The following is a 24,344-nucleotide window of genomic DNA, read 5'->3' as shown; positions in this document are numbered from 1 at the left end:
GATATAAGGCATCCTGCCCATCGACGTCTGAAGCGGCTTCGTTCCAGATGCTACTAGTGCGTAGTATTGTCAGTACCGTATGAGTGGATATCAAAGCTGCTACTGCAATTGACGCTTTGCGTACGCAGCTCAGTTACTGTACGGAGCACCCTTGCAGGCTGATACGTGAGGCTACAGTACGTGATGCTCTATTAGAAGAAAATTGCGAATACCTTTCGTCGCTGGAATTCACAAAATCTGGTTGGGCTGATGTCGTTGCTGCGTCGAGAAACTAGACGTAATCGTGTGTTAGCAAGGCAGACGAGAAAGCGCGCATTGGAGGCAGCGTCAGAAGGAGTCAATGAGATACAGGGCGATGATTGGATAGAATCACACCGGCGCAGAACAAGTAGGCTTCACTCACGTTGGTGGGGTCGGCCATCGGAGGCGAAGGGGTCGTAGCTCCGCCGCCAAGCCTTTTCTAGTCAATCTGAGTACAGAATCGAGCACAACACAACAACAAACGTCCAGAAAGTGATTTCGAAAACGGAGAAAAGGTAGTAGAGTCTGAATAGGTCTTGAGAGCTCATTTTCAGCTCAAATTTTGAGTTTCAAGGCGTTACAGCGAAGACTTGCGGAATCGCATAACGATTTGGTGTGCTCTAACTTGATGTGGTTAGTCCAAAAATGATGTCGACAGCTTGAGCCGACTTGATGGGTTTTGGCTGCTCCTGGGCACGGGCAGCATGTGGAGTGTGCCGGTCACGTGACGATGCATCCCTCCCCCCCCCCACCCGGTCCGCAGTGTTCAGCCTCCACCACTTGATGTATTGCTTCTTTTTTTTTTTTTAGAAATTCGAGTTTCTGGAAAGATAAAACTCATTCTCAAGCTGCATTAAATTCTCTGATCCCCTTGACTTTCTTGTAAACTACGACAAGCCAGTTATGGTCTCGACGAGTGTTGGAGTGTAGAACAACGTACAGCAAGCAAGCTTAAGTTACGTAGCTCTCAGAATGAGGCGTAAAGAGGTTAAGGGAACGTAGCAAGTACCAAACTGTGTAATCAATATCATATTCTTCTCATGACCAAGTCACTACATCATCAATATATACAAGCGATCATCTCCAATCCCACCCCCATCTAAGCCTCCTCAGCAGCAGCGAGAATAACATCCGCCGCCTTCTCCGCAACCATGTACGTAGACACAGCAGTGAAGGTACCAGGAATCTTAGGGAAAACACTAGCGTCAACAACCCTCAATCCAGCAACACCACGGACCTGGAACTTGGAGTCAAGAACAGCCATCTCATCGTCGTCAGCACCAATGGGGCAGGTAGACGAGCAGTGGTGACCCCAAGCAGTGTCCTTGGCGTACTGAGCAATCTTCTCGGGGGTGTTGGCGTCCTTGCCGGGCAGGACTTCGTCAATGGGGACGAGTTGGCGCTTGAAAGAGTCACGGGCGAGGTCGACGGCCTCGGTGAGGGCAGTGAGATCCTTCTCGTAGTCGCCAACACCGGTGTCGAAGTAGTTGTAAGTGATCTCGGGGACGTCGAGAGGGTCGGCAGAGCGGAGCGCAACTGTTCCAGCGTTGTTGCGCGGGTGCGCCTTGAGGATGGCCCAGGTGAACCAGTCGTGCTCGGAGGTGGCGTTGTAGCTGTAGCCGGGGAAGTAACCGCGGAAGTTGACGGGGCCACCGAAGGCGAAGATGTCGTACTCGTCGCGCTCGGAGACGCTGGACTTGTAGAACATGGTGGCACCGAGACCGGGGGAAGCGTAGATGCCGCGGTTGCCGAGGATGGATTTCTCCCAGCGGTCGATGCAGGCGTCGTCGTCGGTGTTACCGAAAGTGCAGCCGTTCAGGGCGGAGAAGTCGGAAGGAGCCTTGCCCTGGACGTTGATCTCGTAGTGGTCTTGGAGGTTGGTTCCGACACCGGGGAGGTCAGCAACGACGGGGATGTCGAACTTGTTCAGCTCGTCGGCTGGGCCGACACCGCTGAGCTTGAGGAGTTGGGGAGAGTTGTAGGTTCCTCCGGCGACGATGACCTCCTTGGAAGCGGTAGCAGAACCGGGCTCACCAGCTGCGCCGGTGTTCTTGGGGCTGGCCTTGTAGAGGTACTGGCCGTCAAGGAACTCGACACCGGTAGCGCGGGGAGGAGTAACGTCCTGGTCGAAGGTGATCTTGGTAACGTGGCAGTTGAGTCTGACATCGAGAGGGTACTGCTTGCTGCCGTCCTCGTTCTTTGCGTCACGGACAGCGAGAACGAACTCGCGGGATCCAGTGCGCTTGCCGTCGGTGGTGGAGAGAGGGATTTGGTAGAGAGCGTTGGACTTGTCACGGCTCTCGGTGTCGGCGTTGGCATCACCAGCAATAAGAGTACCAAGGTTGACGATGGCGTTGGTCATGTTGGAAAGGGCAAAAGCGGCACCGCCAACCAAGCTGAGAAGCTTGGGGTCAGATGTGACGATGTCAATGGGTGCGTACGATGTTCCGAGCCATCCCTCGTAGCCGTGACCCTTCTGACCGGGGAGGAGGTAGTGGTTGTGCTCGAGCTTCTCGAAGTACTTGCGCATGTTCTTGGCTGACCACGAGTCGTCACCAGTGATGGCAGCAACATTGTCGAAGTCGGACTGGTGGGGGTAGACGGCGATGAGAGCGTTGTGGGCTGTGCATCCACCGAGAGTACCGGTACGAGGGTAAAGCGTACCCTTCATGGTAGAGCCCTCAGGTGGGCTGAGACCGGTGTACTCGCCTCCATCGACAGTCTCGTAAGAGGTCTTGTAGTCGCGAGCTTGGCGCTGCTCATCAGCGTAGTGCTTAACGTAGAAGTTCCAGCTCAGGTTGGGGTCTTCGGAAACCCTGGCGTTGAAAGCAGGAATGGTGTAGTTCTGGCTGGCACCTTGATCGTCACCGGCTTCGATAAGAAGCGTCTTGTGACCGGCAAGGGCGAGGCGAGCGGCCAGAGGCTGGAGAACTAGTCAGTATCTGTTGGATTTGGTAAGGCATTCTTCAACTTACACCACCACCTGCACCAGAGCCGACGACTACGTATTCATAGCCAGTGAGGTCGACAGCCACCGCAAGGGAAGCGAAGGCTGCTACTGTGTAGCCAATTACGCGGGGGAAGAACATGGTGATTAGGTATTACTATGCTGTTCGGGTGGGTATTTAAAGAAAGAATGACAGAGGCTGTAAAGTGGCCTGCTTGATCCTACCCTGTGCAGCCTTGCTGACCTTTATATCGTTTACGAACCGCGTAGGTCGGCATCCCCCTATTTTCCGGTGGTGGCTTGCAATGCCGAACGACTTCTACCTCGGACGAAAAACCATTGGCGAGATACTTACCAAACAGGTGGTGTTCAGTAGTCGCGGTGGTTGATCCCTTCTTGGTCTGGAAAACAATGCTTTCATTCGGTCCGGCACGTAGATCATACGGGTCCTTCTAGGGTACCTTGCAGGTTGCAATTTGCGCCACGGGACGGAACCATTGGGATCTGGAGACCGACAATAGCGCTCATGGATCCGTGAGCTCAGTAGCGTTGGTGGTCGTATTTCTTTCGAAGTAACGCATCTCATAGCGGCAGGTGTATAGCCTGCTTCAGTCGCTTTCAATCTTTCGCCGTTCATCGTGGTATCCACGGAAGTTGTGGCAACACGCATCCGCGGAGTGAAAACGCTTTCCCCGTTGCGTCCCGCACCGACCCAGAAGTCCAGGTCAGGAAATGATGATTTCTCCTGTCAAGGACGCTTACCCTGGTCTGCCTATTCCTAATTGCCGGACGTTCCTCCCGCTTCGGAAGGGAACTCCACGGGTGTGGAGTCAACGGCCAGGGACAGCGGACGCTAGCGCCTAACACGTGTTAGCAGCAACGCGCATTGAAGGCTCTCTGGACCTGGGCTTCACGATAGGCACTGCGATGGATGCGAACGGACATAACGTGGTTCTGTAGATTGCCGACTTCTTCGCCGAGAAGGATGACGGAATACCACGTGGTGCGAGATGCACTGCCGCAGGAACCGCCTTTTTCTTTTTCGCCACGAGGCACAGAGTGAACTGACTCAACTACGACTCCACCCACCGTACGAACGCCATGTTGAATTCGGCATTCGGCTGACTCCACAACACCTTCTAATGCTCGTTCTAGTCGCATGCGTTAAGGCCTACGTTCTGTCGCTCGGTACCTGCGCCTTCTCGAAAACTCCCCTATCTGTTATTCCCGCGTCTATGGTTGGCCCGGCCACACGGCATCGGCGATGCTCCTGACGAGTTGCAGCTTCTTCCTCATGTCTTCGTAACCGAGCGAATTGCCTTCCGCGTGTGATGCGAAACCGCATTGTGGACTGACACAGCACTGCTGAATGGCGTCCTCGCGCGATTGGCCGGTGCCCTTTGCAATCCAATCAGCGGCCTGGTTCACCCTGGCGATCATCTCGTCCTTGTCCTCGAGCTTGGGGAATTTTGATGTGATTACACCAAGCACGACATTCTTGTGCTTGGGAAGATGCGCTAGCGGCTCGAATCCTCCGGCACGTGGTGTGTCGTATTCCAAATAGTATGTGTCCACGTTCAAGTCCTACCAAGATCAGCATTTCATAATTGTGAACAAGAAGATGAACATACCTGGAACATCTTCTTTGCGATGTTGTCGTATGCGCCTTCAGAGAAATGTCTGCTGCCTACGTAGTTACCGCGGCACAGGTGGATGCCGAGATGCATGTCCGCAGGGCGTTCGAAACACTTGTTATAAAACTTGACATAGGCATCAAACATCTGGTCGGCAGTCTTCTCGTTAGTTGTGTCAGCCTTCCAGCCTGCAAGCATGTCTTCCGAGCAGAAGTAGGCCAGGTTGGGGTCATCGATCTGGATGTTCCTGATACCCTGCGCGTGGAGAATCTTGAGCTCCTCCTGGTATGCCTTTGCGACATCCTCGAAGTACTCCTCGTCATTCGCATAGACCTCCTTGGGGTAGGCTCTCCCGCTCATGTAACGGAAGTGGTACCAGGATGGCGAGATCAGAGTGATCTTGATGTTCTTCCACTCGCTCTCGGGTAAGAGGCTCTTCATCAGGTCCACCTCGCGCTGGTTGCTTGAAGTACCAGGGTGCTTGATCTTGTCGACACAGACGGTGACATGGTTCGGCACCTCCTTCGCTTCCATGAAAGACTTGACGTCCGGCGCATAGGCGCGGAACATGTCCTTGTTGTAGCCCTTCAAAACGCCAAGCTGGAGTTCCTTCATGCCATGAAGTGTTTCGAAAAAGGTGCCCCAGAACATATGCCTGCATGAATGGTCAGTCTAGACTCGGACTAGCAGCGTCGGGACTATTGACCTAGTGTACTCTCCGCTCGACACAACCTTCAGCCCACAGTCTTGCTGGAACTTGACGACTTCTGCGACAGACTTGTCCTCCAAAGGAACGAGCTCCTCTGGCTTTGATTTACCAGAGGCAACATCGTAGCGCTTCTGCACAAGCTCCTGTGGGCGGAGCAATGAGCCAACGTGCTCGGCGCGGAATGGAGGGCTTCTCTTGAGTGACGACATCTTCAATGCGATAGTATGAATAGCTCAGGAAAGAACGAGTAATCAGAACGAAGCAATTGAACAGAAGAAAACTTTGCCCCTCATCATGTCCACTTGCCCCGCAATCACACGCCGCTCATTAATGACCGTTGGACCCTTTCTCAGCCCCGACATATCCATGTTCAGACGCCGGGAGCAGCTAAGCGAGGCTTAGAGGATGGAGCGTCGATGGGATTGGAAGAGTAATTGAGGGTGGCGGGTAAGCCATGTGGGAGGCATCTCAAGCTATGGTGGGGCCCTTGCTCGATAAGAGGCGCGCCACCCGATGTGACGCCGAGAGCCATGTGGTTACAAGGAGACTTTGAAGCCGCGAGCTTCCAAGTCATTATTTCCTCACACGACTACACCTCAGCTGCGATTGCGCGCTGTCGGTTTCCAAATCATCGCAACGTACGAGAAATCCGCGAACACATTCTGGGTGTGCAGGCGCGCAAGGCGTGGAAAGGCAGCTTCGACCAGTGGAACATGAAGATATGGCTATGCTGTGGGGTTTATTGGGAGGTCCACAGTCCCTTTGGAAAACCGAAGAGACCGGAAGCTGCAGATCAGCAATTGTTCGCTGTACCACGAGCAGGCGACACGAAGACGCAGTATGCCCCACCAAAAGTATCCCATCGATGAATGACGGGCATGACGCAATACTCTGGAGAACGAGCCGCGGATATAGCCACGAACGAACGCAAGTTTCGTAAGCGACGGCGGCAGTTACAACGGCGAAGGAGAGTAAATCCGAACTTCGGGGAAGCTCTACCCCGCGCTAGGTGGGATGTCATAGCTACATATATGCTGTCATTCCCGCACAGCTTCAAGTCTAGACTTCGACGCCCAAAACACCTAAACACCAGACTTTACTACCTACGAACAATATGACAAGAGTACTACTCACAGGAGGAAGCGGCTTCATCGCTGCGCACACCCTCGATATCCTCCTGGACCATGGACACAGTGTAGTCACCACGGTGCGCACCCAGGAGAAGGCGGACAAGATCAAGGAATCATACAAGAGCTACGTTGACAAGGGCCAATTGAGCTTCGCGATTGTTCCGGATATCGCTCAACCAGATGCTTTCGAGAAGGCTGTTATCTCAGACCCTCCATTCGAGGCTGTGCTTCACACTGCTAGCCCGTTCCACTTCAATGTCACTGATGTTCAGAAAGTGAGTGCGCCTAGGATGTTATGATTGATCAGCTCGCTAACACGACGAAGGACCTGATTGACCCTGCTGTCGTTGGAACAACTGGCATCTTGAAGTCGATCAAGAAGAGCGCGGTATGTTGGATCTGAAGAGTGCACAACTTTCATTCGCATGCTAATGACAGCATGTAGCCCTCCGTCAAGAACGTCGTCATCACATCCTCGTTCGCCGCCATCGTAAATGGAAGCAAAGGTTTCTGGCCAGGACACGCATACTCCGAGGACGACTGGAACCCTATCACACAAGAAGAGGCCACAGAGAACCCAATGATGGGATACAGAGCAAGTAAGACTTTTGCTGAGAAGGCTGCGTGGGAATTTGTTGAGAAGGAGAAGCCCAACTTCACCGTCTCCACGATCAACCCACCGATGGTATTCGGACCAATTGTAAGTATTGCGATACACTCTCCAATACAACCGCTAACATGAACCAAGGTCCACGCTCTTGACAGCCTCGACAACATGAACACCTCGAACCAGCGCATCCTATCAGCAGCACAAGGAAAATTCAAGGACGAGATCCCGCCCAGCGGTGTACATCTGTGGGTGGATGTTCGCGACGTCGCAGAGGCACACGTAGCTGCGTTCGAGAAGCCAGACGCAGCCAACAAGCGTTTCTTCGTCACGGCCGGATACTTCTCCAACAAGGAGCTATGCCAGATCATCAAGAAGAACTTCCCCGACTTCAAGGACCTGCCGAGCGACTCAACACCCGGCGGCGACTACCCAGAAGGCACACCTGAGAAGGGCCTCTACACATACAACAACAAGCGCTCCATCGACATCCTCGGCCTCAAGTACAAGACCTTCGAGCAGTCGATTGTCGACTCCGTCAAGTCTTTCCAGAAGAAGGGGTTGTAGATGGTAGCATCGATTATTCGGAAGGATAGATGAATGGCAATAACGGTATTCGATTGGCTATGTACACTATTTGGGCGGCGCGCTTGTTTGAGCGGCAAAGCATCGGTCGCGTGCATGGCAATCTGAAGAAGACATGTTAGCATATGCAATCTCTGTGTAATAGACAATACAGAGTGTGTATGGGCAATCAGCCTGTTGAGCTTGAAATTTTTTGGACTTCACCGTCTTTGACTCGGAAGTTATCGTTTGTGTTGATCATCATAATGCAGGGAGTTGGGGGAGATGGTGATGACTTACCGATGAGTAATGCGACGCGACGCTGGCCACAACATGTGTGCTGCATGAAGCTGTTGATGGGCCAGCGTTGGTGTGAGAGGAAAGAGCAGGCGCGAAGCCTCGAAGAAAATGGCAGGCTTCGGCTGAAAACCGGGCCGAACTGTTCCAAGCCTAGCGGCTGCCCCACCAACGAAGCCCATCGATGGCGGGCAGTGACAGCAAAAGCCCAAACACTTTCTCGAGAATTCCACATCACATCGCTCTATCGTCGTCGCGTACCTCCCAGCCACCCCGTAGCCAGCTCTCTTCTTGATCAGACAAGCCACGTTCGAGAAACCGCAAAGATGTGTAAGTTGCCTACCACTACCCCACCACCGCCTCGATGCGCACTCGGCGGACGTGCATAGCTTCCGGTTGTAGGCGCAAGGCTGTACTGGGAAGATGTGGGAGATCTAAGACGTGGTGCAATGTTCACGTTCATGTCGCAACTTTATGTGGACAATGCAGAACTGACTCTTCCACAGCCGACTTCAACGCCATCGCCCGTATGTACCACCAGATGCAGCAAGCACAACCCCGCCGACATCCTCTCCACGATCGCTCCATCCATCAAACCGCGACTGACCCTTGCCCCAGAGCAGTTCGTTCAGTTCTACTACAAGACTTTCGATGAGAACCGCGCTGGTCTCGGTGCCCTCTACGTATGCGACTCAATACCGTGTGCGCAAAGCAGCAGTCGGCTGACAAATGCTATAGAAGGAGACTTCTATGCTCACCTTTGAGGCGCAAGGCACTCAGGGTTCCGCTGCCATTGTAGAGAAGCTCCAGGTAACGACGATTCTGCCTACAAAACAGAGACGGGGCTAATGCAGGGAAGAACCTGCCATTCCAGCAGATACAACACCGTACCGACACCGTCGACGCTCAGCCTTCCGCCGATGACGGTATCCTTGTGCTCGTCACCGGTGCGCTTTTGGCAAGTCGTTCCCATGTATCGTTACATCCGGCCTTGACTAATACTGAACAGCTTGCGGGCGAGGACAAGCCAATGAGCTTCACCCAGGCCTTCCAGCTCAAGAACGCTGATGGCAACTGGTTCGTTCTGAACGACGTTTTCCGTCTCGTATACCCCGCCGCGTAGGCTATCCGCTCCCTCCTGGGCTAGATTTCACCACACCGGTGACTTCGGGGGCATGCATAGAGAGTCACTGAGTCTTAGCGACTTTGAACACGACTGACGCGATTTTCTTACGAGTTTTGAGCATTTTGGCGGAGGCAACATGAGTGCGGATGGGATCGAGGATCGATGCTTGACGCAGTCGTCTTTGGGAGTGTAGCTACTCACGAGTTCTACACAGGTAGATTGAGCTAAATCTTCAAAATCGACTTGCCTTCTTTGCAGCCTCCTACAGCGTCTCGAATTATATCTATCATCGTGCATATGCATAAGCCTTTTCCATGCGGCGGGTTTGTTTTCCGTGCATGACGCGGAAGAGAGCTTTGCCGCCATTCCTCCGCCCCGCGCTCACTTGCCGAAGCGAAGCTCCACGCCTTCCTCGGACCTGGAGCTTAGCTTACAACGACTATGGCCTCGTCGCGCGGCAAAAGCCAGGACATTCTGTCTCTCACTCGCAAGCATCGGCGTTACTTCAATTCGCCTCTCCTATCCTCTTGATACCCTCCTCTGTCCTTTAGCGTTCCATCACAGTCCATCGTTTCACAATGGCTTTCATCCAGAAGGGTCTCAAGAACATTCTCCAAAAGAATCCCCACGATGTTGTCTTCCTATCAGCACTTCGCACGCCAGTCACAAGAGCGAAGAAGGGTGGACTGCGCGATGCATATGAGCATGAGCTTCTAGGAGCGGTATGCCATCCTCAGCACCTGGAATACACAGACCCGAGTTCTAACAGCATCTCAGGTTCTCAAAGCCACGATGGCCAAGTTCCCCAATCTCGACCCCGCAAAAATAGACGATATATGTGTCGGCACCGTTCTCGCAGAGCTCGGTGGCTCAAAAGCCGGTCGCATGGCCGCGAACCACGTCGGCATACCCACCACAACCTCCTTCAGCACTGTAAACCGCGCCTGCGCATCCGGCCTCTCCGCCATAACCTCAATCGCAAACTCGATTGCCGTAGGACAAATAGACGTCGGCATTGCAGGTGGCATGGAGAGCATGACACGAAACTACGGCAGCAGGGCCGTGCCCACCGAACTCTGGCCCGAGATGAAAGAAAGTCCCGTGAAGGAAGCCAGAGACTGCATAATGGCCATGGGCATAACCTCCGAAAACGTCGCATCACGCTACGGCGTCAGCCGCGCCGACCAAGACGCCTTTGCCGCCGAATCGCAACAGCGCGCCGCCAAAGCACGGAGAAGCGGTCTCTTCGACGACGAAATCGTACCCGTAACCACGCGCTGGATCGAGCCTGAAGTCCCCGAGAACACCAAGAGCATCACTGTCACAAAAGACGATGGAATCAGGCCTGGAACAACGGTCGAGAAACTCGCGGAGATGAAACCTGCGTTTATCAAAGATGGAACGAGCACAGCGGGAAACAGCAGTCAAGTCTCCGATGGCGCGTCTGCAGCGCTGATGATGCGTCGGTCCACGGCCACAACCCTCGGTCTGGAATCCCAGATCATCGGCAAATGGGCGGGCACACAAGTCGTTGGCTGTTCGCCTGACGAAATGGGCGTCGGACCCGCGTTAGCCATACCCAAACTGCTCGATTACACTGGTCTGCAAACATCTGATGTGAATGTCTGGGAGATCAACGAGGCGTTTGCTAGTCAGGCGTTGCATTGCATCAGGACACTGGGGTTGGAAGGCAAGATGGACAAGGTGAATCCGAATGGAGGGGCTATTGCGTTGGGACATCCGCTGGGTGCGACGAGTGGTAGGATGTTGGCTACGTTGTTGAATGAGATGGGGAGGAGTGGGGAGCAGGTTGGTGTGTTGAGTAAGTGTATTGGGACGGGTATGGGCATGGCTAGTTTGATTATTAGGGAGTAGACAACGACGTAGCTGAGAATCAAAACTCGTCCATATTAGATTGAAGGTATTTTGCTGTTTGACCTTTGCACTGGACCTCCCTCCGAGGCAACTGGGTATCAAAGTAAGGAAATATTAACGCTGCTGAATGCACATCGCTCTCTTTAAGCTCATCGCCCTCTATGCCTTTCCTTTCTTACTCTTCTTCTTTGACCGCTCAGCTAGAATCTCGTCGAGGAAGCTCTTCGCTTTTGTCTTCGCTTTCTTGGGTGCTGGTTGGGTGGCTTCTGCGTCCTCCTCTCCCTCCTCTTCTTTCTTGATAGGTTTCGCGTCTACCTGGGCTTCTGTAGCTACGTCCTCCTTTGGTACATCCTCCTCTTCTTTCACAGCGGCACCTCCCAATCTCTTTGCTCTCGTCTCTTCATCTTCGTCGTCGCTGTCCGACGGCTTCGCTTCTTGCTTCACCTTCTTCTTCTGTCTCTTAGATTTGAATGTCGCAGCCCTTCCCTCTTCGTCATCGTCCGACTCTTCTTTGTTAGCAGCAAGCTTCTTGTAATGTTGAGCTTTTGAGGCTGCATTCGGTCTCGCAGCTTCTTGTTTCGCAGTAATGTGGGCTTTTGCTTTCTTTTTACCAATCAGTTGTTGGAGAAGTTTGTCGTCTGATGTTCGTATTCTGCTGGTAAAGCTGCCATCTTCGATATCCTTAGGAACTATGCCGCCAACACCGATTCTGGGGATACTGTTAGAGATGCGATCGGCAACACAACAACGCATGTTTACCTGTCGTGAGCGTAACTTTGTTTCAGATCTTGATCATCGTCTTCAACTTGTGTTTTCGCATCACCATCCGCAGTGCCCCAATCCGGCCGCGACCCATAGAGCGACGCCAAGAGTTTCTGACCCTTTGCCTCGAGCAGACTTATGCGATTTGCGATGACATCGCCCTCATTATTCCGTTTAGACATGGTTGCGCGATTACTTCGACGCGCATCAGGTCCAGTCGCTTGGTGTTACAGAAGTTCCCGGCCGCGATATTTTTGAGAGGACCCGGTTCATTCTCGGCGCGCTAGCAGACGTCCGCAACAGCCCTGTGAAGCCGCAACACCAACGGAGCTGTGCACTCCAGCTTTACCCCCTCCCAACTCCCCTCTATATACCCACACGTGTGTCTGCCGCTCAGACATCATGTACAACTTTGCCCGCGCCCGGCCGCTGGCTCGCGCTGTCCGCGCCGCTGCTGTATGTCCACGGGCCTACTCCGCAAAGCTGCGAAAGCCTCTTACGCAGCGTGCACCACATTGGGGGGTCAAGTGCTAACACGGCCTAGGAGACACCGCTGAAGCGCTCTGTCGTCCAGCAAAGGAGAGGTCTCGCCATCCACGAATACAGGTCCGCTGCCCTGCTCGAGTCGGTACGATTACTCCACCGCATGTCCACCAATTTCGAGGGTCCAGATATCTAATGCGAATTTCAGTACGGCATCGGCGTGCCCAAGGGTGGTGTCGCTACCAGCGGCGCCGAGGCAGAGAAGATCGCCAAGGAGATTGGTATGCGACAGCAAGAGTGAATGCAGAGTCGTGGGCTAATGCGCGCAGGCGGAGAGGATGCTGTTATCAAGGCCCAGGTTCTCGCTGGAGGCCGTGGAAAGGGCACCTTTGACAATGGCTTCAAGGGCGGTGTCAGAGTCGTCTACTCGTATGCTACTTCGCAACCATAACACGACCCCGGCCACCCTCTAACACAACATGCAGTCCCCGCGAAGCCTCCATCCTCGCCGACCAGATGATCGGCCACAAGCTCATCACCAAGCAAACTGGAGCCGCCGGCCGGCTCTGCAACTCCGTCTTCATCGTCGACCGCAAGTTCGCCCGCCGCGAGTTCTACCTCGCCATCCTCATGGACCGCGCTTCACAAGGACCCGTAATCGTCGCTTCGTCGCAAGGTGGAATGGACATTGAGACTGTTGCCAAGGAGCACCCCGAGGCCATCATCACCACCCCCATCGACATCCACAAGGGTGTCACCGACGACATTGCCCGCAACATCGCGACCGAGCTCGGTTTCTCAGAGCAGTGCATCGAGGACGCCAAGGACACCATCCAGAAGCTGTACCGGGTCTTCATGGAGAAGGACGCTACCCAGATTGAGATCAACCCTCTCTCCGAGACTACCGACCACCAGGTCCTCGCCATGGACGCCAAGCTCAACTTCGACGACAACGCCGACTTCCGCCAGAAGGAGGTTTTCGAATGGAGGGACATCACCCAGGAGGACCCCGAGGAAGTCAAGGCCGCCAAGGTTGGCCTCAACTTCATCAAGCTCGACGGTGACATTGGCTGCCTCGTCAACGGTGCCGGTCTCGCCATGGCCACCATGGACATCATCAAGCTGAACGGCGGCGCGCCCGCTAACTTCCTCGACGTTGGTGGTGGTGCTACACCTGAGGCTATCAGGCAAGCGTTCGACTTGATCACCAGCGACCCCAAGGTTACTGCCATCTTCGTCAACATTTTCGGTGGTATCGTCCGTTGCGACGCTATCGCCAAGGGTCTCATCCAGGTTGTCAACGAGATGAACCTCAAGACTCCTGTTATTGCTAGGTTGCAGGGTACCAACATGGAGGCTGCTCACAAGCTCGTAAGTTACACCAGAACAACAAATTTGACATGCAGTCATGCTAACACGTCATGTTCCAGCTCAACGACTCAGGCCTCAAGATCTTCTCCATCGACGATCTCCAAGCCGCCGCTGAGAAGTCCGTCCAGTTCTCAAAGGTCGTCAAGATGGCCCGCGACATCGACGTCGGTGTCGAATTCACTCTTGGTATTTAAACTCTTTCAGCATGAACCCTTTGCTGGCTGACCACGTTTGTGCATGATAGGTTTGTAGATAGATGGAAGCCGAATTAAGCAAGCGGTGTGTCTTATGAAAGTTTGTTGGTCTTGGAATGCTTTTCTTCTGCGTATGGCGGTGTGAATCTGGTGTGCGGTGATGTGAGGAGTGGTGCGAGACGCTGACAGCTTACCCCGCCGATGTTTGACCACTGACCCAGCTTGCTGATGATGATGATCACCATCTTCACGACACTATGATCCGGTCGAAACAACAGTTCCCCAACCCAATTATCGTATACACGCTCGTTGGTTAAGTGAACGAAACATCGGCGTAGACATGATGGCTTTTAGGAACAGCGCGGAACACCCCAACGGACACGCCGCATCTGGTCTTTCTATGTGCTACTTTGGACAACGGCACGACAGCACACACCACATGGGTTGGCACCTTGTAGTTCTGAGAAGAGCACGGCTCATTACTAGTTCGTTGGATTGTTTTGGAGAGGGGGGCACTGCTCATTCCCACTTGACGAAGTATTCTTTTGGAGAGAAGAGCACAGCTCATATTCCACACTTATGAGATTTTTGGAGAGGAGCGCAGTAGCACACCCCATCCAGAGAATACGGCTTTGTTTTGGAGAAACGAAGGGAAGTGTGGATATTGAAGTAAGACGGAGAAGAGAGGCGAGCGGAGGTATTTATACCCATTGTTCCACCTGTCGACCGCACATCATATTCTCATGTCCCGCTTTTGGTAGTGTTTGTGTTGATGGAGGGTTTGGGAAGACGATTCCCATCCGAAAAGTACTTTTCCGGTTCTGAGTAAGGGAGGGATGAGACACTTCGCACGACATCAGTGGTAAATTCTGTATATTTTGGGGTATGCAATGTGAAAGCGGGTGTACAGAAGACAGCAGAGGAGAGGCGAGAGGGGGTTTATATACCCATGTCGCGACTCATGCGCTACACATGTACTGTACTGCCGTCTTTTTCGATACTCAAAATGCTTTTTGAATAGTTGAACGGGTACTTGTCATATCGCAGTCTCAAACTCATTCTGGAATAGAGGGATGGCTCTTTGCCCAACATCCCACGAGAGGCACGATCTTTTTGGACAGAACAAGGTAGAAGTTGAGGTTTAGGAGAAGGCCAGAGAAGAGACATGAATACATAGACACGTAACTTCAGTCCACTTGCCCACTCCATATGATCAGCGCAGCAAGGGCTTTGTGGTACTCGGCATGTTTTCTGGGGGTTGGAGGAGCAATCCTCACATGTCGAAATAGCGCCATATTCTGAATCAGAGGAACATGGCCAAGCCTCTATTCTCTTTGTTTTTGGATAACGCAAGAGGATTGCGAGTGTAGGTAGAAAGTCGAGAAGAGGCCAGAAGCGAGCTTTTATAATGTTTAGGAGGCTTGGCAGGTGCACATGTGCACATTCTTTAGGTATTTCTAGTTTCCGATGTCTTCGCAAAAGGGTCCAGACAAGCTTCTCATCGTCTGGCCCCCAGTGTGTTTTGGAGAAGACGGCAGCACCGAAAACATGCCGGCGTCTTCAGTGGAATTTTAGTAAAATTGGAAAGAGGCGTAGGTGTAGATGCAAAGGCCGGAAAGAGTCGTGAGCGCAGACTTTTATATTACTTTGAAGATGATCTGCCCGCACATCGGTAGAACGAACATCGTCTTTGTTGCTACTCGGTATGTAGACTCAAATCGGAAAGTCGCTTTTCATGGGTAGTGGTGGCAATCACTTTGGAAGACGCGCAGCAGTCGCACACAACATTTTTCTTGGTCAATATATTTTGGAGAATGCACGGACGGTGCGGATAGTAAGAGGAGCTTTGAGGCAGAAAGGGCCGGAGACGAGGTTTTGTAATGCGCGACTGAGCGTTTGGCGCGCATGGTGGATGACTCTTGGCGTTTCTTGTGGGTATTGAATGTGTTCGCAAAGGTCGGAGAAGCAATGCTCATATGCATGTATGCTGTTGTTTTGAAAAAGCAGAAAGCCGCGCACAACATGAATGGTTCATTTGCTCGTTTTGGAGTAAATGAATGATTTAAGAGTAATAAGAGGAAAGTAGAAGGACAGGCAACTTGAGGGTTTATAGAAGCTAGAGGAAGCGCTCAGTCAGCATGAGTGCCTTGTGTTCTCAGAAGCCAGGTATAAGAGTTGAAGTCATCGGGACGCTCAGCATATGTAGGTTCCCAGCTGCTTTTAGTCTTGCTCATGCAAAGCCATCGCATCTCGATATGTCGCTGTTCTCATCTGTTCACGGGAGAGAAAGCCATCGCAAAAGTGTACGTGTTTTTGGATCAGTGTATGGGCGGAGACACAGGCAGCTCCTCATGTACTCTTGTTTTGTGAATTTTGGAGAAATATCGTAGTCGAGGTTGCGGAAGGAGAAGAGTGGCAGAGAACGGGGAAGTATTTATACCGCCAACTCTCATGTATTGAGCCATCACGATTTTTAGCTTCACTGAGTGTTAGCGCACGAAACGGCGGGTAGTTTCGCATCTCTTCAGCATGGCATGTTCTTGTAGTGCAGATGCACGACCATATGGCTATGCGGGATGGCTTTTGTGAGACCGAGACTGGTGCTCAAAGATGCTCATCGGTTTGTGCAGATAGATTTTTCGGAGAAGAAAAGACGACAGAACGCCATTCCAGCTAGCAGGACCACTTTTCGTAAGCACGTAGATTAGGTGTTGTTCAAGGAAGAGTAGTCCACCCGCGAGAGAGGCGTTTATGCACTCAGCCCTGCACTAAAACCGCCCATGAGCAGGATGTATATGAGTGACACAGCGAGGGTGAGATTATCAGTCATTCGGTGATCCCATGCGTTGTGCCGTTGTAGGATTTGATGGTTAAAGAGAACGACATCAGTCGTTCCAAGTGTGTTTTCTGGTAGTTGATCAAGCTGGTCGCAGACATGACCCAATGATGATGAAGCTTGTACTCTCATCGTTGACTTGATCTTTCTTTTCGACTTTGTGTAGCAGCGGAGGTATCCTGAGAAATCCTGGTACTTGCTGGGCCTTTCGCGCATGTAAAACTTTACACATGACTTTACAAAGCGATGTTTTTCGTGTAATGATACCAGAGGTAGTGAGTGAATCGCGCTGACCTCTGAAGTGCTAAAGAACATGAAATCTGAACGGCGCATTTTGAGGCCGCGAAAGCTTTTGTAACAGCATGTATGGCTTTAAAGATTGTGTGAGATTTGCGGCTGGGTGTGGAAAGAAGAGATATAGCTTAAGTGAAGGGTGTTTATACGTTGAGGAGAATTCTCCGGTGCGCTAGTGCCACCCCGAGCACCGACGTTTGGTATGGCACCACTGCACATTTTCACATGAGTCAGCACATCAGCGAAAACGTGATAGTTCTGTCATAGCATTGAAGTCTATCATACGATGTTGCTGCTTACGGAACTCATACACCGAAGTCTCCTTTCAATGTCAGCTTGAGCAAGTCGTCCTTCACAATCTCTTCCTTGCGACTAAGAAGATCCTCCACATCCCAGTTCGCAGCGATGAAGCGACCACTCAAGAACTTCGCCTTTTCCTGACAGAGCCAAACAGCAGTACCACCAACAAGCTCGGGGCTATCTTGGTTGAAGAGCGACCGGAAAGGCTCGCGCAGCATATCGGTCGCGACAAGACCCGGATGCATCGATACGGCGGTAACATTCGGGTACTCCGCAGCGACGTACGTAGCCAACGCGTCGAGGATAAACTTCGACATGAAGTAGGCGCCAAGCGGCGGAACGGTAAAGAACGCCTGCCATGAGCTTACGTTGACGATCGTGGCAGGTGTATCGGGGCTGGGCAGTAGGCGAAGGAAAGAGCGGATGAGCAGATAGTTGCCTTTTCCGTTGATCTCCTACAATCGATGTATCAGTTCATGCGCTTTTGACTCAGGCACTGCGGGATGAGCAGCGAACGGGACGGATCTTACGAAGTTCCTCCACCATTGATCGGGGTCTGTGTCGTGCAGTTTCGGTCCGTCTCCAGTCATGGCGCCGGCTGCGTTGACGAGGACATCCGCGTGGCCGAATTTCTGCCGGATCGCTTCGAAGGCGGCCTCGACGCCTTTCGTGTCGGAAATGTCGAGAGCGTATGTAAGCGTTTCGATGTTGGGGTTCGCCTTTCTGACCGATTTCTCAGTAGCTGCGAGCTTTTCGGCGTTGGATGCCAGCAACGCAACACCCTTTACACCGGCCTTGACGAAGGCAGGTACCATTGCCTGCGAGACCAAGTCTTAGCAGACGCAATAATGACGCGAATTCATGGCGAAAGGGGAGCGTTTTCGGTCAATTGTTTCAACATACCATGGCTCCTATACCACGCGAAGCGCCAGTGATGACGGCTACCTTTCCTGCCAGGCTATGCTCTGGGATACTGGGATCGATGGCAGGGTACGCGTCTTGGTGTGCATTCTTCGTGAACTGCATAGACGTGACATAGAAGTCCTTCGGAAGCTTGCTGAGGTCGGCCATTGTGAATGTGCTTTGGATTCAGGTGATACGGAGAATACGCTGTAGCAAGATAACGCAAAGATACTAATCAGAGTCTAGAAGTACCACAGTCCACTGTGTTAACTTATGCGAGGCTCTGGGGCCAGAGGCCCCGCATTCGGGCTGCGATAATCGCCTCGTCGTGTCCCCACCCATGAAGCACGACTTGGTCATAGCAAACCATGTAATAAAAGCGTTGGCATGTTGGCACCGGGGCGTCGGCAGTGAGGTGTTAAGGTTGCGGAACGTCCCAAGCGAAGCCCGTTGGGAATGTTTGAGCGAACGAAGGCGATGATCATCTCCGCTTAGAGACTAGCGTAGAATTGCGGACCCTGTTTTTGACATTCACCTGAGATCGATGCAGAACCCCCAATTTCCTCAATCCGGTCCGAATCGTATCGACATCGCTATCGGCGCGTACTCATTCGTCTAGCGACTCGTGGTTTCGATCCGACAAGCTTGACCAGAGATACTCACATGCCCACGCAATGTTTGTCCAAACTCTGGGGATCTGACACGTCGGAAGCGAGGACGCACACATCGGAATACCGAGGTGTGACGACGTTAACAGGAATGCGGGTACCCGAAAACGATAGATCGTGATGGCAGCATCAGGGGCAGTAAGACATGTCGTGATAGCGGAACCCACTCTGCATGTTGTCTTCTCGGCGCCCTGATCGACCGAATGCACACCCATGCGGGTGAAGGGGTCGCGGGAAATTCATTGGCGATCTTATACCAGGCAGTGAATGCAAAGCGTTCCATCCATTCTCTTGGAACCTTGGTCTCTGCAGCATTGTTTGTATACTTCAACAGCCCAAGAATGTCAAACCTCTCCCCACTCTGGCCCCATTCAACTCCGCAAGTTGTTCGAGAGCACCAGCTGTAGCTCAACACAACTAATACGTACTGAACGGCAACTATAACCCACAAAGCAATTCAGAATGACACTTCATGAGGTAAGCTGAACCAAATGGGACGCCTTGAGTGGCGCTGACTTTGATGCAGGATCTAGGCCCCAACCTCACGGCGACCGTCCTTGTGACGGGGCTGCTTGCCTTCATCACCATGGGTATGCGGGCGTATGTCAGAATCACCAAGCATAACTGGGCTCTTGAGGACTGGGTAATGGCAGTAGGATGCGTATGTATCTAACCTTCACAGTCGTCGAGAACACACTGAGCTCACTCTCCACAGCTACCTCTCATGACATTGACCATCGTCACCACTATCGGCTCCTATTACGGTATCGGCGCCAAAGACAGTACTTTTGCTAAGCCTGGCAACCAGAAATACGTCGAGACAGCATATTTCGTGAGTCATCATCCAGTGTAACACCGAATTGGTCGGTGGCTAACAGCATTCAGTGGTTCTTTCTCTACGAGGTCTTCTACTGCACATCCATCATCTTCGTCAAGCTGAGCATCGCCTTCATGCTGAACCGGATAGCCGGCAGGAGAATGGTCTATATCTACATCAACTACGGCATCATGGGCCTCTGCGCGGCGACCAATCTGGCAGCTATCCTGTACATCATCTTCCAGTGTTGGCCGGTGGAGTAAGTAAAAAGCAATTCGGCATCATGTGGCAATGCTAACCGTATACTTCTCAGAGCTGCTTGGAGGGCTGATCTCATGGCCGAAGGTACTTACTGCCAGCCCCCAGTGTATCTGCAGAATGTCTACTTCTTCTGCACTTCGGTCAACATCTTCACCGACTGGGCTACTGCGCTCATGTGAGTATCTCAAAATCATGCCATCGAATGGGCACTGACAAAGACTAGGCCAATCGCTCTGCTCTGGAACGTTCAGATGAACAGGAACACCAAGATCTCAGTCGGTGGCATCTTGAGCTTGGGTATCTTGTATGGCAAATGCATGAATTTGACTGGTCACTGTACACCGCTAACATCGCTCTAGCACATCCATTTCCGGTCTGGTCCGTCTGAAGTACACCGTTGGCCTGACAAGCAGCCACGACTATCTTTGTAAGCACCTCCAGATCCGCATCACATCGCATCACTAACATCACTCCCAGATGGCCTCGCCAACATCCTCATCTGGGGCTACGCCGAACCCGCCCTCGGCATGCTCGTCGGCAACATCGCAACCCTCCGCCCACTCTTCCAGCGTCTCCTACATCTCGGCTCGAGCGGCTCTCACCAGCCTCGCTCAGGCACACCTCACGGTGTCAGCAACCCCGACCGTTCGCACCGCTACAAGCCTTTTGATACTGAACTCGAGCTCGGCACTGTCGCCGACAACCAGGACACGCATATGCCAGCAATCAAGGTTCATGCGGGACGTGTTAGTGTATCGAGCGATAGCGAGAGTCAGAAGGAGATTTTGGAGAAGAACGATCGATTTGTGAATAACAACAAAGATAGTATTGTTGTTAGTCGGCATGTGGAGATTAGTCGCGATTAGTCGCTCGTAGGAGTGGCTACTTGACTTTCTGAGGGTCGCGTAGGGTGAGCAAGTACGACAGGTTCATGATTGTATTATATTGTTCATATATCATGTCTCTCGTTATCATCAGAAGAATGAAGGCCTTTTCCTCGTCTTTCCACTGCACCAGCTCGATCGTGGCAGTCGTAACGATTTCAAAGAGCTCCTTCGCACTGGCTAGGGAACCCATACGAGACCAGATCGCGCTGCTCAAGGACATTTGATCCTAGCACCCATCTCTAGAGCCGTCCCTCATCCCATTTGACCCTGTTTTTCTGAAGCACAATGCTCCGCGCAAGCTTGGCACGTGCTAACGAGGCGATAGGTGCGATCTCGTTAGTTCTGACAACGACAGTTTTCTCGTTCAATCTCTCATGACGCAGTGCCACGAAACTCTTCGGTAAAGAAAAGTGCATACGCGAAGGTATACATCTCGTCTTTCTCATCGTATAGTACGACAAAACCTTCAGACAGCAAACATGTCGTTTATGAGTACCAGCTTTTACAACATTGCGGCCTTTTAGATGTGAAGACAGCGTAGGTGCGCGATAGTTGCAAAACCATCGCATTGATCTGCTTGAACTCAAATACAGTGGGAAGAGAATCACTATATATGTAGACTCACGAAAGGAGGGCTTTGGTGGCGTCCATCATTATCCCGATGCGACCGTTTTCTCATGCAGATATCAATACGTCTGCAAAGAGGGAGACATAAAAGTCCTTTTGAGATGGTTTGTTTGAATAGGAAAGCCGCAGCCCAGCCAACTCCATGTACCTGAGGGGATTTCGTTTTTGGTGACAAGCATAGTATTTTACTGTCTAAACAATGACGTGAGGGCGTGGCTTTATACGTAAAAGGTGGAGTCACACTAGTACTCTTGTCGCTAGATCGAAGAGCGGACATACGGTCTAAGTGTTGCTTTTTGGAAGGTTGTCGGTAAAGCCGCCCTGCATATCTGCGAGCGACTGCAAATGGCTGTCTCATAAGACGTGAATAAAACATTTTGTATAGATGAGCATCCAAGTCGATGCCCACATTGCCTTTTCATTTGTACAGTTTTTGGTGTTGACTTCTCACCACATCGCTTAGTTGGTTGGGCATTTTAGAAGATAGTCACTCAGCAGCAACATAAATGCCAATCTTAGAGACAGCGAGAAGCATTATGTGCTTTATGAACATCTTTAATCCAACAGGGCACACACATGATCTTGTTTTTGTGTTGTTTAGAAAGTCCCGAAAGGCCGCGGCCATCATAGACACCTGCGAAGTTTTGAATTGAATGTGGTTTGGAAGATGCGAAAACAGAAAGAGAACAGTCGAGATAAAGACGCTTTATATAAAAGCAGCTCCGTACGCTAGGGCCATTGCATAAGGCTCTCCAGCACTGAGACACGCGAAAACAACATGAGTTTGCAGTATCGTGTATTCTTAGCCGAAGGAGGAGAGAACATGCCATGGAGATCGCATTGTTTTGGAATGATAACAGCGCGCAAGGTCTCACAGCGCGCAACAATTCTTGTATGCCGGATTTTGAAGACTTTGGCGGTGGCTCAATGTAGAAGTACGCCTCAGCACATAGCGGGCACAGACAGGCTTTTAGTTCTGCGAGAAGAGAAACTCAACTCTTTCATTGGGTAGGATGAGATGAACTTTGGAAGACTAGAAATTCCATGGCCGATGTAGGTCCACCGTTCTGGGAGAAAAGGCGGCAGGCGAGCACATAAGCATTTCAACGTTGCTTTTTCGGACGACGGAGGAGACAGGACTTCATGGTGCGCCTTTACGTAGTTTTGGAAAGAGCCAAAAGGCTGTGGATGTTCAGAGCAAGAGTGAGGAAAATAGAAGGAAGTATTTATACAGCCAGCGCACGGTTCCAGGATGAAATGCGAAGCGGTCGGGGCAGTGCGTGCGCCTCATGTGGTTGTCGTACTTCGCTTTGGACGGAATTAAAGGTCTGTATACACCAACATGCATTGAGAAGCTTGTAGTTTTGGAAGCCGCAGAGAGAGGGCCATGAAACGCAGAAAAGATTGTTTTGGACAATAGTGGCAGTCTGTCACCAAGAACTTCCACATCAAATGCTAGCTTGTTGATTTTGTCTGCAGGACGCGACAAACATAGGACGTCATCGTAATGTTTTTGAAATAATTCAATAGAAGTGTGGTTGGCAGGAAACACCATTGTGTCTCCGATAATGACTTTGAGGTGCAGGCGAGAAATCCATAGAAAGTGAGGGTTTTGTTTTGAGTTTGGTCTCGACGTCCACTCATACGGACAAGCTTATTGAATTTTGGAGAGGGCAAATGGCAAGTAGTTGATGATGGAAAGAAAGGTTGGGAAAGAATAAAGACGGTATTTATACCCCTCGACGCACGAAGCGCTCGAGCTAGTGTGACTAGTCAGTCTCGTGACTCTGGTACATCCAAAGGGTGTACATGCACTTGCGTACCAATTTTCCTCATCAAGAGCTTTCATAGGCAACATTTGTTGTTATTCATTGGCATCATGCCGACCTCAAGAGTAATTATTCGCTTTCTTCATCAGCAAGCTTACTCCCGCCATAGCAGGCAATCATCTCCGCTCCTCTACTGTCCACCAGTCTGATTATCCTTCTGCTCCATACCCACGCTCCTGCCGCCAGCCTTGGTTGTGTCGCCAACGAAGTTGCCCGCCGCTATCACAACACGTCAGCCAAACTTATTCAAACCCGGCCGTTTCTAGGGGCACTCACCTTTAGTAGTATCACCAGCACCCTGCGTGATACCCGTAACAGCATCACCAAGTCCCTTTCCACCAGCCGCGACTACATTGCCGGTAGCGTCAGTGACGCCTTGGACGCCCTTGCCGACGGTGTTTGTTGCGGCGCCTAGAGTGTTTCCTGTACTGTTAGCAAAGACTCTGATCTATACGTTGTCGTGATGCTTGGAGAGCGAAAAGGTAGATGGGACGTACCGAGACCGCTAGCAGCGGTGCCGAAGAAACCCTTCTGTTGGTTGTTCTGGTCGGACATGATTGCTTTGTGTGGTAGACTCGTGCTGTGATTCGGGTCGATATATAAAGTCTGATGTGAAGATGTCTGAAGTTTCGGTTTAGGAAGTGTTGAGAGTGAGGTGTAATGTGCTTACTTCGGCCAGCCTGATGTTCTGATATGTGGTTGACCACTCTGTCCTTATGACGTAGCCAGTTGCGCCATCCTCACCTGCATCCCTGCGCGCTGCCCCTCACCTGGAAGTTGCGCAAAGACGCGCAACGCTCCTGCCGTCTGCAAACGTCCCGCAGTAAGATCGACGTTTACATCACATCACATCATGGGAGGGGAACGTGCGTTCAACGGTTTCAGGGGCGGACGCAGACTTCCCTTGGCCCAGGCGCATCGCAGACAGTATCACAGACAGAAGCAGAGTCATAATTTTTTACCAGTTTATTCGAACTAGATCAAGCTATTGCACAAAGAGTCATCTCCTCGTAGATCTTGCTCTCGTGTACGCAGGATCTTTTTCGCAAGTGCATGCCTAAGCAAGTTTGCTATCGTCGGCGGACACCGCATCACCAAGCCACCACTCTCTGTAAGAGGCAAAAAGAAGGAAAGGAGGATAACATGCGCATAAAGGGGGAGCGGGATTGGAGAGACCTCCACAGGAAGACGCGGTACTCCTT

At 51.8% G+C, this 24,344-nt stretch overlaps 10 protein-coding genes across 10 annotated transcripts; 5 read left to right on the top strand and 5 right to left on the bottom strand.

Moving 5' to 3' along the window:
- Nucleotides 1-1,120: 1,120 nt before the first annotated feature.
- J4E92_004730 (uncharacterized protein) lies at nucleotides 1,121-3,110 on the bottom strand (the record flags this gene model as incomplete). The annotated part of the gene is made up of 2 exons (XM_051496118.1): nucleotides 1,121-2,944; nucleotides 2,997-3,110. The coding sequence occupies 2 exons, from the start codon at nucleotides 3,108-3,110 to the stop codon at nucleotides 1,121-1,123; spliced, it is 1,938 nt and encodes a 645-aa protein (XP_051353958.1).
- A 1,091-nt stretch (nucleotides 3,111-4,201) lies between these two features.
- Nucleotides 4,202-5,520, bottom strand: J4E92_004729 (uncharacterized protein; the record flags this gene model as incomplete). The annotated part of the gene is made up of 3 exons (XM_051496117.1): nucleotides 4,202-4,552; nucleotides 4,600-5,257; nucleotides 5,309-5,520. 3 exons carry the CDS (start codon nucleotides 5,518-5,520, stop codon nucleotides 4,202-4,204), a joined length of 1,221 nt encoding a protein of 406 aa, XP_051353957.1.
- Nucleotides 5,521-6,425: 905 nt separating this feature from the next.
- J4E92_004728 (uncharacterized protein) lies at nucleotides 6,426-7,615 on the top strand (the record flags this gene model as incomplete). The annotated part of the gene is made up of 4 exons (XM_051496116.1): nucleotides 6,426-6,716; nucleotides 6,767-6,829; nucleotides 6,887-7,141; nucleotides 7,190-7,615. The coding sequence occupies 4 exons, from the start codon at nucleotides 6,426-6,428 to the stop codon at nucleotides 7,613-7,615; spliced, it is 1,035 nt and encodes a 344-aa protein (XP_051353956.1).
- Nucleotides 7,616-8,235: 620 nt separating this feature from the next.
- Nucleotides 8,236-9,032, top strand: J4E92_004727 (uncharacterized protein; the record flags this gene model as incomplete). Its single annotated transcript, XM_051496115.1, has 5 exons — nucleotides 8,236-8,239; nucleotides 8,416-8,436; nucleotides 8,528-8,592; nucleotides 8,648-8,719; nucleotides 8,769-9,032. 5 exons carry the CDS (start codon nucleotides 8,236-8,238, stop codon nucleotides 9,030-9,032), a joined length of 426 nt encoding a protein of 141 aa, XP_051353955.1.
- Nucleotides 9,033-9,613: 581 nt separating this feature from the next.
- On the top strand, nucleotides 9,614-10,910 carry J4E92_004726 (uncharacterized protein; the record flags this gene model as incomplete). Its single annotated transcript, XM_051496114.1, has 2 exons — nucleotides 9,614-9,757; nucleotides 9,813-10,910. The coding sequence occupies 2 exons, from the start codon at nucleotides 9,614-9,616 to the stop codon at nucleotides 10,908-10,910; spliced, it is 1,242 nt and encodes a 413-aa protein (XP_051353954.1).
- A 159-nt stretch (nucleotides 10,911-11,069) lies between these two features.
- Nucleotides 11,070-11,854, bottom strand: J4E92_004725 (uncharacterized protein; the record flags this gene model as incomplete). Its single annotated transcript, XM_051496113.1, has 2 exons — nucleotides 11,070-11,619; nucleotides 11,670-11,854. The coding sequence occupies 2 exons, from the start codon at nucleotides 11,852-11,854 to the stop codon at nucleotides 11,070-11,072; spliced, it is 735 nt and encodes a 244-aa protein (XP_051353953.1).
- Nucleotides 11,855-12,074: 220 nt separating this feature from the next.
- On the top strand, nucleotides 12,075-13,720 carry TCA9 (Succinate--CoA ligase [ADP-forming] subunit beta, mitochondrial; the record flags this gene model as incomplete). Its single annotated transcript, XM_051496112.1, has 6 exons — nucleotides 12,075-12,128; nucleotides 12,217-12,300; nucleotides 12,364-12,436; nucleotides 12,485-12,584; nucleotides 12,641-13,526; nucleotides 13,586-13,720. 6 exons carry the CDS (start codon nucleotides 12,075-12,077, stop codon nucleotides 13,718-13,720), a joined length of 1,332 nt encoding a protein of 443 aa, XP_051353952.1.
- A 3,435-nt stretch (nucleotides 13,721-17,155) lies between these two features.
- Nucleotides 17,156-18,221, bottom strand: J4E92_004723 (uncharacterized protein; the record flags this gene model as incomplete). The annotated part of the gene is made up of 3 exons (XM_051496111.1): nucleotides 17,156-17,605; nucleotides 17,681-17,968; nucleotides 18,054-18,221. The coding sequence occupies 3 exons, from the start codon at nucleotides 18,219-18,221 to the stop codon at nucleotides 17,156-17,158; spliced, it is 906 nt and encodes a 301-aa protein (XP_051353951.1).
- A 962-nt stretch (nucleotides 18,222-19,183) lies between these two features.
- J4E92_004722 (uncharacterized protein) lies at nucleotides 19,184-20,665 on the top strand (the record flags this gene model as incomplete). The annotated part of the gene is made up of 8 exons (XM_051496110.1): nucleotides 19,184-19,198; nucleotides 19,248-19,382; nucleotides 19,437-19,553; nucleotides 19,607-19,797; nucleotides 19,852-19,974; nucleotides 20,023-20,103; nucleotides 20,159-20,226; nucleotides 20,277-20,665. The coding sequence occupies 8 exons, from the start codon at nucleotides 19,184-19,186 to the stop codon at nucleotides 20,663-20,665; spliced, it is 1,119 nt and encodes a 372-aa protein (XP_051353950.1).
- Nucleotides 20,666-23,272: 2,607 nt separating this feature from the next.
- Nucleotides 23,273-23,697, bottom strand: J4E92_004721 (uncharacterized protein; the record flags this gene model as incomplete). Its single annotated transcript, XM_051496109.1, has 3 exons — nucleotides 23,273-23,361; nucleotides 23,419-23,553; nucleotides 23,640-23,697. The coding sequence occupies 3 exons, from the start codon at nucleotides 23,695-23,697 to the stop codon at nucleotides 23,273-23,275; spliced, it is 282 nt and encodes a 93-aa protein (XP_051353949.1).
- Nucleotides 23,698-24,344: the final 647 nt, after the last annotated feature.

The sequence above is a fragment of the Alternaria infectoria genome (genome assembly GCF_024043175.1).
Source record: "Alternaria infectoria strain BMP 0036 chromosome Unknown scaffold_6, whole genome shotgun sequence".
Lineage (NCBI taxonomy): Eukaryota > Fungi > Ascomycota > Dothideomycetes > Pleosporales > Pleosporaceae > Alternaria > Alternaria infectoria.
The sequence above is the reverse complement of the archived record's forward strand: the minus strand, read 5'-3'. Positions and strand labels throughout refer to the sequence as shown.